Genomic DNA, 15,831 nt, shown 5'->3' with positions numbered 1-15,831 from the left:
AAACGTTCTATTCAAATGATCCACAAGGAAAAATAAATTATTTAAATATTTATTTTCCTCATAGAATATGTTTTGCTGATTCATCTTCCTACACAACTTGTATTACAGATTTTTCAGTATTTTATTCATTTCATTAATATTTATTCATACAAATGGAGTAGTAAATATATTTAATTTTATTTTATCAGATAAAAATACTGTTTTAGAGGGAATAAAAATCAGCCAATAGGAGGAGAGTGCGGCGCCTTACGTCAGACGTAAGGGGCGTGCCCGCGGCGCGTCCCCTCCTCAGTAGTAGCGGAGTTGACTGTAGCGGTGGAGCTCCGTGGAAGTGTCTCCCCGGTTCACAGACGGTGCAGGCGGACGAGGGGGCGGACCGACCGAACGACAGAGCGAGCGGCGAGTGGAAACTTGACAGAAAACACCGGCAGACTCTCCCGCTGACCTCCGCGGCACCGAGAAATTCACCGAAAACACCAAACTAACTGACAAGCTAGCAGCTCCGGCGGCGGAGGCGCGCCCGGACTAACGTTCGCAGGAGAAAGGTGAGCAGGAGGCGCGCTCCGGCGAACGGGAACGTCAGGAGACGAGTGGACCGGCCACAGGTAGGACGGACCGGCCACAGGTAGGACGTACCGGCCACAGGTAGCCGAGCGGCGGCACAAGGGAGCCGGCAGGCGGGTCATGCGGATTTCTCCGGTGGCTGATCGGAGCGCCGCGTCACAGCAGTAAAACGGCGAAGAAGAAGAAAGAAGCAGAAAGCAGAAGAAGAACCAGCCCGAGTCGGTGCCACTCCGTCCCGCAGGAGAGCAGCATGTCCCGGAGGAAGCAGAGCAAACCCCGGCAGATCAAGCGTGAGTTCACCACTCCATGGTTCTGTGTTGGTGTGAATGTACGGAACACGCTGCGCCGCCGTGTGCCGCGTCTGTTCGCTTTAACAACAACCAGGAGGCTATAAAACCGCCTGGACACAAGGGTGATCTGGTTTTATCTGGAATATGTGTCCGAATCAACCTACAATGAACATTAATGTTGCGGTTTTTTTTGCTGTGTTGGTGTGAATGTGCCAAACGCGCATGGCATGGTGTGCGCACCGCGTCTGTTCGCTTTAGAGTAAGTCGTCAGAAACCCACCTGGATTCTCTAGTAGTCTCATTCTAGAGTGAATTTATGTCAAAATCAGCCCAAATTGAGCATTAAAAGTGTTTAATTCGTTTGTTGGTGTGACTATGCCAAATGCGCACTCCATGATCCACACGCCGCGTCTGTTCGCTTTAACAGTAAGCTGCTAGAAACTCTCCTGAACTTATTTATATTTAGATTTTAGACTGAATTTATGTCAAAATCAGCCCAAATTGGACATTAATAGTGTGTTATTCATGTGTTGTTGTGATTGTGCAAAATGTGCACCGCCTGCTTTGCGCGCCGCGTCTGTTCGATTTAGTAGTAAGCACCTACAAACCGACTTCTGTCTACCTATATTCAGATTTTATGGTGAATATATGTCAGAATCAGCGCAATTTAAACGTTAATGGTGTTTATTTGGTGTGACTGTACCAAACGCGCACCGCCTACTTTGCGTGCCGCGTCTGTTAGCCTTAATAGTAAGCAGCTAGAAACACACCTTAACCTACTTATATTCTGATTTCATGGCGTTTTTGTGAAGATTAATGGTGTGTTTTTGTTGTGTTGGTGTGACTGTGCCAAATGCGCACCGCCTACTTTGCGCGCCGAGTCTGTTCGCTTTAATAGTAAGCACCTAGAAATCCACCTGAATGTACTTAAATTCTGGTTTTATGGTCAATATATGACAGAATTGATGCAAATGGAAGATTCATGATGTGTTTTTGTTGTGTTGGTGCGACTGTGCCAAACGCGCACCGCCTACTTTACGCGCCGCATCTGTTCGCTCCGCTAAGTCGCCTCCAAACCCACCTGGATCCGCTGATTTTCCAGGTAAATCTAAAACCACAACCCACCTGCAGACTGGGGCTTTAACTGAGTTCAGGTTTGGGTTTTGTTTGTTTGTTTTCTCCCACACTTTTTTACATTATTATCAAGCCACTATAAGCGCCACTTTGGCTGCGTCTCATTTGAATGAAATAATAAAAAAAGTTTGCATTTATTCCTGCCTCCTGTGCAGAATGTTGTTTCTTTTTGTCCATCGGCAGCTCGACGCGTCGCCGCCGCCGCTTCCTGTTTAATTCTGTTGTGGAAACGTCAGTGTTCTCTGAAAAAAGCCGATGTGAGCAGAGATAAGGCAGCGATCCGATGTGAGCGCAGATAAAGATTAAAATTGGATCTTTTTTTATTTGTTTTCTGTCTGAGGCAGCAGAGCCAGGGCCGCCGCCGCCGCTGCGTTTCCCCCCCACCCCTCCCTGGCTTTTCACTTCTCTTTCCCAGAGATGGGGCGTCAGATAGGCCGCATGGCTGATCTCTGCTGCCGATAGCTGCTTACAATTGGATCTTTTTTCATCTATCCTTTTAACTCAATAATGCATCTCGGGGGCCGCTTGAAAGGCCTTTTCTTCTTGGTCTGGTGCTCGGCTGGTCTCCGTGCTTGACGAGCTCTTCCTGTTCATAAAACGTGCGGAGGTTTTATCGGCGCTAACTGATGTTGAAAGTCGATAGAAAAGCTTATTAATGATGCCGTGATTAACCTCTGCTGTGGAGGAACAGTAATGAAATCGCGCAGCGGAGTGTCTGGAAACATGACATCAGGGTTGTTTGGCGAGCAGCGTGTCAGCGTGTCCTCAGAAAGCTGCAACATGTGGAAGTTTAGACTTACATAAAGCACCAAGGACGCCTCTGATAGCTAAATAACCCCATTCTGGAGGCAGCAGGTGGATTCAAACAAGACTGAGAGGGGGAAAAATACACTTTTCTCACAGTCAGAGTGAGCAGAAAGTGACAGGAGTGCAACTTTCATTACAAAAGTTTGGGGTCACCCCGATAGTTTCACGTTTTCCATGAAAACTCCCACTTTTATCCATGTTCTAACATAACTGCACAAGGGTTTTCTAATCATCAATGAGCCTTTCAACACCATTAGCTAACACAATGTAGCATTAGAACACAGGAGTGATGGTTGCTGGAAATGTTCCTCTGTACCTCTATGGAGATAGTCCATTAAAAATCAGCCATTTCCAGCTAGAATAGTCATTTACCACATTAACAATGTCTAGACTGGATTTCTGATTCATTTAATGTTTTCTTCATTGAAATCTTCTGTCAAAATTAAGGACATTTCTCAGTGACCTCAAACTTTTGAACGGTAGTGTAGATATTAATCTTCTTCAAAAGGTCAGAACACAGCAGATCTGCAATTAAATTAATTATTAAATGAATCACCCACTATATGGATAATATTTTCCTTCCTCCACTCTATCAGTAAACTTGTAGACAAAACAAGTCTTTTATCTTTTTTCCACCATCTACTCATATTTTAGAAACCAAACAGCCAATAGATTGATCAAGAAATGTAAACAATCACTGATGCAACCACAGTCACATTTTTATCGTTTTGCTTCTAAAAATACCCCAACACACTGGAGCTACAAAGATTAACTGATTAGTTGTCAACTGTTAAAGGGACCTTCAGCAATTCTGACAATAAAAAATTTGTTTGAGTGATTCTTTTTTTTTTGCAAGAACAACTAATCAATTAATAGAGAAAATACAGTAAAAGTGATCGTCAGTTGCAACCACAGTGACTTTTTTCATTATTGATGAATCATTTTGCTTCCAAAAAGGCCCAAACATACCAGAGCTGCAATGATTAATTGATTAGCTGCCAGTTGTAGTGATAATCAATCAATCTATCTATCTGAGTCTGAATTCTCTTTTTACAGCTTCTTAAGTGTAACAAATGTTCTTTTTATTGGTCCTTTTATACATTCTGCTGGCTTTAAATTGTATTCTAAATGCCATAGGTGTTGATAATAAAAATATTATTTAGCTACACTCATAAAATATAGGAAAAAAGTGTATTATACCTCTGAGATGTCTAATTTTGTCTCCTACGCCCGAAGAAATTCACTTTACTGTCATGTCTAACAAAGAAAAATGACAAATATTTGACATTTTTGCCTCAAAAAATAAGGAAAACAAATGCTCAACCATAAAAAACAATTGCTGATTGACTATAAAATAAGCGATTAATTGACATTGTTTGAGCACAGAGGCGTTTTTAAACAGACAACACACAGGAATTTCATTTTGTTGCTTTTTAGACTAGCATTAAGTGACATTATTTAGTGTCTACAGCTGTAGGAAATGACAGCAGCAGCATTTATTTTTCACACTGACTGAAATATTTCACCTGTTGTAGCTTGTTGTTGATTCTGTAAACTGTTGAATTGGAATTATTAGCTGATTAATTAAATAACTGAGTCACTGAATAGTAATCTGTGGCTGTTTTGATCAGTTTTCAGGCAGATATGATGGAAAAAAGCCAAATATTTACAGATTTTTGAAGCTTTTCATCATTAAACATCGATGTGAACTGAATAACTCTAGAAGAAAACAAGGTGAAAACTCTAGAGATGCTAGTTAGCCGTTAACTCGGTAGCTGCTGGGTGTAAATAACAGATCTGTGAAGCTAACGTTAGCATCAGCAGCTAACGTGTCAGCAGAGATGACTCAGTTTCTTTCTCTTTTTATATTCCTACCATGACTCTGAGCGTTTCTTTATCACCAGTTATCGCTGGCTGAGGCTCTGTTTGTCGATAAAGCAGGATGATTAATCAAAACCAGATAACTGAGACCAGAGATCGACTGATATGTTGTTTTTAAGCATCAGCACTGATTATTAGTAATCAAGGAGGCAGATAACTGATGTACATATTTGCAGAAAAACACAAATCTTAGTGTGGAAATTTAGAAAAACACAAACTATAAATGTGTATTTATTTTTTGTGTATATTTAGTTAAAAAAAGAACTTGTTTGGCTCAACTTCTAATGAGATAAAATGGATATTGTGCTACGTTCTGTTGTGCAGTGATGCTCTTGTTGTTGACCCACTATAATAAGGAGCATTAGCTGGAATTAGAGAGGTTAGTTTTACCTGATTAATGATGTGCTGTTGGACTGTTTTTGAGATATTTTGAACAATTCTTGACTCTTTTTTGACTTTCTTTGTTACTTTGGACCAATTTTGAGTAATTTTGGACAAATTTCAAATAGTTTCGGACTTAAAATCAAAGCTACTGGATGAATAAAATAAATGCATCATGGCTCAGAAACAGTGAACAGAGGAGCAAGTTGTTGGAGATACATGCAGCATGAAGAAACGTCTTTCTACAGATGATGAGCAGAGTAGACATGGAAATAGTTCAACATCTATAATCTGTGGAGCCTCCGTTTTTTTTTCCAGTGTTTTAACACCTGTGGACGCTTGGAAAAATGTTCCTGATTCTGACTCCAGGTTTTAGCAAATTTTTGTAAACTAGTTAAAGATATTCAACTTTTTTATGATATAGGACTTTCTACCTGCACAGGAAACATTTCTGAGTTATTTTCTGTTTCCATAGAGGTGCAGGACTTTATTTTGCAGTGAAGAATGAGCCCACAGTGAATAAAAATGTGACCGAGGGAAATAAAACACACCAAGAAACACAGTTAAAAAGTATGTGTAAGCACAGAGAATTGAAAGTTTTTAAAATGTTTTTATTTTCATTTTATTTGACAAATTTTCCCCTTCTTGTATTAAAGGAAAAATATGTAAATAAAGTATTGAAAAATTGTAAATATTTTTTCCAATACTGTTATTTTCCTAAATTTTCCTTGTTTTGTTCAGTGACAGGTAATACCAAGTAAAATGACAGAAAAAAGTATTAATTTACATGTTAACTGCATAAAACCAGGTCAGAACTATAAATAATATTAACAAATAGTAATTCATTCTTTGACATATTTGTCTGACTGTGAAATTACTTTAATTTTACTCTCTTTATATTAGCAAAAATACACTACAGATATTTGCCATTTAAAAAAAAAAAAAAAAAAAAAAAAAAAAAAAAAATATATATATATATATATATATATATATATATATATATATATATATATATGAAATAAAAATAAAATATTATTTACCATTTTAAAATCCTGAATATATATGTATATATGCAAGATTTTAAATTGGTAAATAATTTTTCTAATTTTGAATCTACAGGTTTTCCCTGTTTTGTTAAATTACGAATAATATCTAGTTAAATCTCAGAAAAAAATACGAAGTTACATAAAAAAAATTAACCATAAAATTACACCAATTTACTGAATGAAAAATGTGACAGGAGCAAATAAACCCCCGACTCTGCCTGTATTTTAACTCTAGAGTGTTTCCAAAGCCCCTGTCGGCTCTGAACTCGGTGATTCCATCTTTCCCGATCAGGCCTCTCCGTCAAGGATCTCTCTCGGTGACGTTTCCTGGTGCGGGTCGCCTGTGCAGTTTGTCACTTCCTGTTTTCTGCTATCTGTTTCCATGGAGAGGCTGTGAACTCCCGGCGGTGCAGCGAGGCCTGGAGATGTATTCCAGACCCCGAGGCTGATAAACCGGGCCTGGACTCGGCGTACGAGGGGGGCCCGTACATGCGAGGGTCTCTGGGGGCCGCCGTTATCAGGCCCCCGGTCCGCCGCGCTCCCCCCATGCACCAGGCCCTGGCCCTGGTCCTGGCCCCGGTCGAGGCCAGCCGGGCTCTCAGCCCCGTGACTCTCCTGTGATTCGGCAGACATTTTGATAGGAAAGAGTGAGCGGCGATAAGGAGTTTGTGGAGCAGATGTGGGGGCTGCTGCTACCATCGCTACAACTAACACCACTACTGACTCCACCGGGGTCCTGATAGAACAAATTCCAGCCGGGTCACACTGGTTTTAGTCTCAGTAACACACTTCTACACTGTAGAAACATGATCCTGGTTAAAAAAAAAAAAACAAAAAACGGTGAAAATCTACCAGAATAAATCCTTAAAAAGTGGTGGAAAAATAGAATATATAAACTGAGCTGCAACTTCACTGAAGTTTTTCACTATCGATTAATCATTTTGTTTCCAGAAATGCCCCAGTTGTGCCCAGTTTAATTGCTCATTCTCTACACTCTGCTGTCTATAAAGTTTATTTTAAGTATTCTAGGTATTGACAATAAAAAGAACAATTAATTAGTGCCATCCTAAAAAAGGGGAAAATGTCTGTTGTCCCCTATTTTAGGACCGCACTAATTAATTGTTCTTTTTATTATCAATACCTAGAATATGTTAATACTGTTATATATTGTTTTACAGATTTTTCCAGTTTTTTTATTTTTGTAAAAAAGTAAAATAAAAATAAAAAACTGTAAATATCTGTAAAATAAAAATATTTTTTGACTGGTTTAAATATAGCAAAAAAGTTTAATTTTACAGTCCAACCATGTGTATAAATACAGATTTTTTTTTTTATGTCAACCAAAAAATCTTCTTTTAAATTCTCATTTTGTACACTCTGCTGACTGTAAAGTTTATTTTAAGTATTATTGATACTGATATTTAAAAATAAAAGAAAAATAAAAAGCAGTAAATATCTGTGAAATAATATATAATAATATTAATATATTGTAGGTATTTAAAATAAAAAGAACAATTAATTAGCGCGGTCTTAAAATACGGAAAAATGTCTGTTTTTAACAGACATATTTCTATATTTTTCGACACTAATTAATTGTTATACTATAAAAATAAAATTAAATAAAACTTTAAAAAACTGTAAATATCTGTAAAACAATAAACATCACTAAATATAAAAAATACTAAAATTGAAAAAAATAACAAAAGAAAATTTGCTAGAATAAATACTTAAAAAATTGTGTAATATTGTAATTGCTCAATTTGTGCACTCTGCAGTCTGTAAAGTTTATTTTAAGTATGGTAGTAGGTATTGATAATAAAAACTTAAAAAAAAACAAAAAAAAAAAACAAATGTCTGTAAAATAATATTTTTTGGACTGTTCTAAATATAACAAAACAGCACAATTTTATAGTCCAGCCATGTGTAAAAATACAGATTTTTTTTTATGTCAACATGTAAATGAACTACATCATGATATATCATCTGTAAATTAGGAAAAATCCTTAAAATATTATTAATTTTTAAATCAGTTTCAAACCTTAAAATACATAGATTTTCTTTCAAATAATGGCAAATGTTTGTAAAAGAATTACATTTTTTGCTAATAATAATGAAATATTGAAATAGTGTCATTTTATATAATTTTTAAATTAATAATAAAACCTAGAATCAACATGTTTAAAATTTCTCCACATGTCTGAAAACTCAGAATTTGTGTTTCTTGACTGTTAGTCACAGCTGCATTGCTGGTAACTTCATGGTTGCACCAACAAGCGCCAAATTTTTAGTTTTTTACAGAATCTGGTTTGAGCATCCGGTTTATTTTTGGTGGATTTTTAAACCCCTTCTATAACATCACAGATGATTACCGGTAGTTCAAGCACCATCTGAAACATGAAAATCCAGTAATCTGTTTTGTTTCTGGCTGATTAATGGTCAATTTTTGTGATTTTGCTGAAATATATTTATTTTTAAGAAGCTAAAAGGCCTTTCAGGCTTGCTGATGGTTGAACAAATGAATGAAATGTTAGTTTTACAGTGTATTTGGGGCTACATGAGTGAGATTTGAATCAATTGGAACTATTGGCGTGTTATTTTTAGCTTATCTGAATGATGGAGTGATGATAAAGTGAAGTCTGAAGGTGTGTTTTGCAATTCTAGAGAATTTATAGTCATCAAGGAGATATCACAGTTTTAACCTTCTAGAGAATCACAGATGATTAGTTCTGAAAGTTTAATAATTTCAATAACTTTCTGTTCTTGCAGTTTTGGGAAGATAAATGGTGCCATTTTTTTGTGATTTTTGTTGAAATATATTTATTTGTCTAAGGAAACCACCTGTTAGACTTACTGGTGGTTGAATAAATGAATAAAATTTTAGTTTTACAAAGTTTTTCAGGCACGTGAGTCAGACTTTAATCAACATGAGATATTGATGTGATATTTTTAGCTTATTTGAGTGATGGAGTTAGGTGTGTTTTGCAATTCTGGAGAAAATTTGTGTCATTTTTGTGATTTTGCTGAAATATATTTATTTTTTTGAAAGGTAAAACACCTTTCAAACTTGCTGATGGTTGAATAAATGAATGAAATGTTATTTTTACAGTGTATTTGAGGCTACATGAGTCAGATTTTAATCAATTTGAAGTATTGACCTGCTCGTTTTAGCTTATCTGAGTGACGGTTTGAGGTGTGTTTTTCAACTATAGACAAAATTTATGTCATTTTATGTGATTTTTCTGAAATATATTTAATTTTAAGCGAGTAAAACGCCTTTCAGACTTGCTGGTAGTTAAAGAAGTTGTTGAAATGTTAGTTTTACAGTGTATTTGGGGCTTCATGGGTCAGGTTTTAATCGATTTGAACTTTTGATGTGCTAATTTTAGCTTCTCTGAGTGATGGTGTGAGGTTTTTTTTTGCAATTCTGGAGAAAATTGGTGTATTTTTTTGGGATTCTGTTGAAATATATTTATTTTTAAGAAGGTAAAAGCCTGTTAGACTTCCTGGTGGTTGAATAAATTAATAAAATGTTAGTTTTACAGTGTATCTGGGGCTACGTGAGTCAGATTTTAATCAATTTGAGGTATTGACGTGCTCGTTTTAGCTTATCTGAGTGATAGTTTGAGGTGTGTTTTACAATTCTGGCGAAACTCTAATCACAAAAACAAAGTAGAGACAGAAAATTGGCACCAAAAGTCGATGTTTTTGATCAGAAAGTTCCTGATTTTCGACTCCTCTCATTCAGGAAAAGTCTTTGTGCAGCGGCAGCAGCAGCTTTTGTGTCGCGTCGTATCGTCTTTTTTCCCCTCTGACTCTCTGACCTGAAACCAAAACTCCAAGCAGAGAGGCAACAATTGAACAGCGGAGCGCCAACATTAAGACAACACCACGGCGGATATCTTCTTCTTTTTTTTTTTTTTTTGGGATATTTTTTCCAACAACAATGGATTAAGTCCGGGCTTTCTGGAGGCCCGTGGTACGGAGGAGGAGGAGGAGAAGGGGGTGTTTGTGCAGCAGATAGATATTTGTCTGTGTCTCTTTGTGCGTCATCCTCCCCAACGGTTGGTGATCTTTCAGCCTGATAAAGCTGCTCTCCTTGATGGGGCGATAAGAGGCAGGCAGGAAGGCAGGCAGGCAGGCAGGCGGCCCACTGAGGCTGGATCCCTGGGCTTATATTTTGGCGGTTGAGATGGGAGACGCGATAAAACTTGGCGGCGATCGCTGCCGCTGATATGGCAGAAAGAAGAGGAGAAAAAAAGAGGGAGATGGAAGGAGAGATGGAGGACGGAGGGCTGGTTGTTGTAATTACATCTGCACATTTTCCCAGCGCTGCCTCCTCTTGTTGGTGGTGGTTTTGTTGTTGTTGTTGTTGTTGCAGTTGTTGCTGTTGTGGCGGCCAGATAATTAAAAGAAGAGGAGAAAAAGGAAGAGTGCAGCGATAAGACGGAGGTAGATAGAGCAGGGGGGAAAAAGTGTGCTGAATGCATAGCTGCTGGATGAATGTGTTGTGGTGTGTTTTTAATGGCAGCCCTGCCGCTCCCCCGCCCCTCGCTGCTCAGATGTTCAGGGCTGATAAGGAAGGCCTGCTGATCGGAGATAGATAACGCCCTGCAGATCCACACCGCTGATTGGGTGTGTGCCTCTGAGTGTGTGTTTTTGTTCTCTCTCTCTCTGTGTGTGTGTGTGTGTGTGTGTGTGTGTGTGTGTGTGTGTGTGTGTGTTGGTTGGTATGACATCAGAGCTGGAGCTCAGAGGTCAGCATGAATAATAACGTCGCCTCCCACGGCTGAAAGCAAACCAGGACGCCTGCAGAGCCCAGACAAGGAAATCACCACGCTGACCTCCTCCTCCTTAAACTTATTTAACCCTCTGAGCACTTTCTACCTGTTTTTTCTTCACTGTGTTCTCATTTTTTACTGCAAATTAAAGCTCTGCACCTCTATGGAAACAGAACAACCATGACTAGAGGGGAATTAGTTATTATTCATGGGAAAAACACTGGAATTGACATGTCCAACGTTTTCTCAAGGTGTGAAAACTCTCTGAATTTTTGTCACGTCACCGTTGGACCCAGCTGAGTCACTTTTAGCTTCATGTTTGCGACAAACCGTGCAGAATTTTTAATTTTTTACAGAATCTAATTAGAGCTATCGATTTATTTTTGGCAGATTATTAAACAGACAAGGAAATCACCATGCTGACCTCCTTTTTTTCTACTTCCTCCCCTTTCTTTTGATATTTCTGACATAAAATGGTGAAACTTATTTAACCCTCTGAGCACGTTCTAGATGCTTTTTCTTCACTGCAAATTAAATTAAAGTCCTGCTAAAGGGGGAGAAAACTGAGGAATATTCATGGGAAAAAAAACTGGAATTGACATGTCCAGCGTCATCTCAACGTGCAAAAACTCTCTGAATTTTTGTGATGTCACCGTTGGTCACAGCTGAGTCATTATTAGCTTCATTGTTTTGACAAATAACACAGAATTTTTTATTTTTTACAGACTCTAATTAGAGAAATCGGTTTATTTTTGGCGAATTATTAAACAGACAAGGAAATCACCATGCTGACCTCCTCCTGTTCTTCTGCTTCTTCCCCCTTTTTCTTTTTTCTGTTTCATATTTTTATTTCTGTCCTAAAACGGTGAAAATTATTTCACCCTCTGAGCACTTTCTAGGTTTTTTTCCTCACTGTATTCTCATTTTTCACATTTTCACAATTAACAAAAAATTAAATAAAAAACTTAGCAAGAAACACACGGAAACTACTTCTAGTCCAGATAGTTAAACAATTAACAGTTCACAGATTTTAGTTTTTGCAAGTTTCTCGCTGATAATTGGTGTCATTTTTGTGTTTTAGTTGAATTGTAATTACTTTTAAGAAGATAAAACGTGAGATAAAGTGAAATTTTAAAATGTGTTTTGCAATTCTGGAGAAAATTGGTGTCATTTTTTGTGATTTTGCGGAAATATTTATATATTTTTTATGTTTATCTTTATATTGCAGCAGAAAATGTACCAAATAAAATTTTAAAAACTGAGCTAGAAACTCCTTCTGGTCCAGAGGGTTAAACAATAAAAGAGGTCTCAGATTTAGCGGTTGCAGCTGTGTGAAAGGAATGTGTTGTTTCTACGAGCCGTCTGGTTCACGTGATTGTTATACGGACGCACAATTGAGAGATTAATTCATTCTTTGTGAACCAAAGTGAACTAAAACGCACACACACATGCATGCAGTGCCTTGGTGGCTTTCTGCTGTGTGTGTGTGTGTGTGTGTGTGTGTTTTTTAACTCCTCCTTTGTTCTGCTTTTAGCTTGATGTGAACTTTAGATAAGCCGCGGGGCCTGATCTCCGGTGCAGATAGAGATCGCCAAGTGTGATTAGAGTTGTTATCAGGCCGGAGCAGGCAGGAGCAGAGGCTCCACCGCAATAACAAGCGGCCCGGGCGGGAGCAGCCGGGTCCAGACCCTGGCAATCAGTTCCAGCCCTAATGGGATTAATGTTGTTGTATAATTAGATGATAGGTGTGAATGCGTCTCTTTTCTGCCTCCATCTCTCTCTCATCCGCTGCCTCACTCCTCCCCAACAAGCATTGTCATTGGTTAATTTAATTAAAATTAATACCACGTCTTACTCATTCCAGATGCTGCCATAGATAGCAGCAGACACGTTGGGAAATTTTTAGTCGATGGTTATCTTGCAGGGTTTTTTTTTTTTTTTGTCTTTTTAACCCTCCTGTTGTCCTCATTTACAGGCACCAAAAACTATTGTTTCCTGTCTGAAATAAATCCAAAAATTCAGCAAAAAAATTCCCCAAATTTCTGAAAATTTGCAAAACCTTCAGGAAGAAAATTTCAATAATTCCTTAAAAGTTTTATTTTAAAAAAATCCCCCAAATTTGGCAAGAAAATTCTTGTAAATATTTTCAAAAAACGAGTAAAAACTTTCAAAAAAATATCTAAAGTGATATTTTTTCCCACATTTTCAAACTTTAAATTTGCAAAAGCTTCAGCAAGAAAATTCCAATAATTCCTTAAAAGTTTCCCTTAAAAGTTTTAGTTTCAAAAAATCCTCCAAATTTGGCAAGAAAATTCTTGTAAATATTTTCAAAAAACGAGTAAAAACTTTCAAAAAAATATCTAAAGTGATATTTTTTCCCACATTTTCAAACTTTAAATTTGCAAAAGCTTCAGCAAGAAAATTCCAATAATTCCTTAAAAATTTCCCTTAAAAGTTTTAGTTTCAAAAAATCCTCCAAATTTGGCAAGAAAATTCTTGTAAATATTTTCCAAAAATGAGTAAAAATCTTTCAAAAAAAAAAATCCTAAAAATATCTAAAGTGATTCCATATATATCAGTACAACTTCTGATATTTTCTTAAGAACATTCACAGAAAAATCAAACAAAATCCCGAGAATTTTGCTGGATTTTGGTTGATTTTCTTCTGAATGTTCTTAAAGAAAATGTGCAAAGATTTCCCAAAAATGCTGAAAATGTGGACATCAGAAGTTTGACTGTGAAAATATATATTTTTTCCCACATTTTCCAACTTTAAAATGGATCAATTTTGACCCACATGATGACATGAGGGTTAAATATTCTTTTCTGTTAAAGGCGTGAAGTGAGTTGGAGGAAGAAAAAGAAGAAGAAGAAGAAGAAGCAGCGTCAGCAGGATGACTCGCTCTCGGTTGATTCTACTGGCTGATATTAGAGCAGCTCGATGGTGACTGATTGGGTATCAGACGGATTCTCATGCTGACGATCAGATAGCTTTGTGTGAGAGCTGCGTGCATGCACATGGTGTCTGCACGGGGTGTGGACAAAATACTGCGAACACTTTAGAAACCATCGGCAACTCGTCAAAACAGTCCTGATTGGATCTGAGGAGAAAGGCTCTTTGAAGGCTGATAAACTCACTTTCCTGTAGCGGTTAAATGAAGCGTTTGTCACCTCTGTGCTTTTCTTCTCAACACTTTGAGGCTCTTTGTTTTCTCTGCGCTCTGAGAGGCGTGAGCTCCTTTGCATTAATGCGTGGCTCTGCGATGTGCACGGTCAGATGCAGCAAAGAGGGAAGTTGGCAGGGCTACAGAGGAAACACCGTTTGTGTGTCGGATGAGTTATTGCCCTTTCCTGCTATTTACCCACGGGACAGCCTCGCCGTGAGTTATGGTTCTGCGACTCGGCGCGATTGTAAACGGTTTCACCTTTGACCCTCTGTAGACGAGGGAGGGCAGAAAGCAACAGTAGCGCCGTCTGCGTCCGAGCTGTAATTACACCTCTGCAGGGAGCTTTAGTGGAACTCACGGCTGATGTGTTTGCTGGTGTTTAACCCTCCTGTTGTCCTCGTTTACAGGCACCAAAGAAAAATGTTTTCTTGTCTGAAAAAAATCCCAAAATTCTGCAAAAAAATTCCCCAAATTTCTGAAAATTTGCAAAACCTTCAGGAAGAAAATTCCAATAATTATTTAAAAGTTTCCCTTAAAAATTTTATTAAAACCATCCCCCAAATTTGGCAAGAAAATTCTTGTAAATATTTTCAAAAAAATCTTCCAAAAAAAATCCTAAAAATATCTAAAGTGATTACATATATATCAGCAAAACTTCTAATATTTTCTTTAAGAACATTCACATAAATATCAACCAAAATCCAGCAAATTTCACTGGATTTTGGTTGATATTTATGTGAATGTTCTTTAGAAACATTTTTAACATTTCTGTTTTTCCACCAAAAAATGTTCAAAGATTTCCCAAAAATGTTGAAAATGTGGACATCAGAAGTTTCACTGTGAAAATATGTTTTTTTTTTTCCACATTTTCCAACTTTAAACCGGGTCAATTTTGACCCGCAGGACGACACGAGGGTTAACCAAAGAATCCAACCTGCTGCCCGATCAATTCATGAAAACAGGGCTGAGGTGCAGCAGAAACCTCGATTTATTAACCCTTGTGTTGTCCTGTGGGTCCGTTTGACCCGTTTAAAAGTTTGAAAATGTGGAAAAAAATATTTTATTTTTGTTAGATTATTAAATGAGATATGTAGAACAGAGTAGATGTTGAGTCTCTCGTCATCTCTTCTCTGCTCTGTATAAACACAGCCTGCAGTTCACTTGAAAATTCTCAGAATTTTTGTAAAGTGACTGTTGGTCACAGCAAAGGCAGTTATGGCTTCATAGTTGCTTAAAGGAGTGCAGAATTTCTTGTCTTTTACAGGATTTGTATAATGTAAATGGTTTATTTTTGGTGAATATTATAGTTTTTATGTTTTTCATAGTTTTTTTTTTTCGGTTGCAGCAAAGTCAGTCATGGCTTTATAGTTGCAGCAAGAAGTTCAGAAATGTTTTTTTTTTTGCTGACCACATAGACTGTTTCCCAAATTGTTTAGTTTTGGTGATTTTTGTTTAAAAATGAGGCATGCAGAATAAAGTGATTTTTAATCTCTCATGTAGTTTATATTCTCAAAACAATGTTTGCAATTTATCTAGAAACTCAGAATTTTTTCCCTTTGACTTTTGGTCACAGCAAAGTCAGTCATGGCTTTATAGCTACAGAGTGGAGCTCAGAATATTTAGTTTTTTTCAGAATATGAGTTATGCAAACTGTTCATTTTCTGTGAATTTTTTAAACGAAACATGCAGAATAAAGTGATTTTTAATCTTTTATGTAGTTTATATTCTCAAAACACAGCCTGCAGTTCACCTGAAATTTGTCAGAATTTTTGTAAAGTGACTGT

At 37.4% G+C, this 15,831-nt stretch overlaps 1 protein-coding gene across 1 annotated transcript in view; it reads left to right on the top strand.

The window, feature by feature from the left end:
• Window positions 1–304: 304 nt before the first annotated feature.
• zfpm1 (zinc finger protein, FOG family member 1) overlaps window positions 305–15,831 on the top strand; it is a 157,186-nt gene continuing 141,659 nt past the window's right edge. Inside the window, exon 1 of the mRNA XM_055009111.1 lies at window positions 305–854. Within this exon, the coding sequence (XP_054865086.1) occupies window positions 815–854 (40 nt within the window). The 5' untranslated portion in view covers window positions 305–814. The remainder of the gene's footprint in view (window positions 855–15,831) is intronic.

This window comes from Amphiprion ocellaris, chromosome 3 (assembly GCF_022539595.1).
Source record: "Amphiprion ocellaris isolate individual 3 ecotype Okinawa chromosome 3, ASM2253959v1, whole genome shotgun sequence".
Taxonomy (NCBI): Eukaryota; Metazoa; Chordata; class Actinopteri; family Pomacentridae; genus Amphiprion; species Amphiprion ocellaris.
The sequence above is the reverse complement of the archived record's forward strand: the minus strand, read 5'-3'. Positions and strand labels throughout refer to the sequence as shown.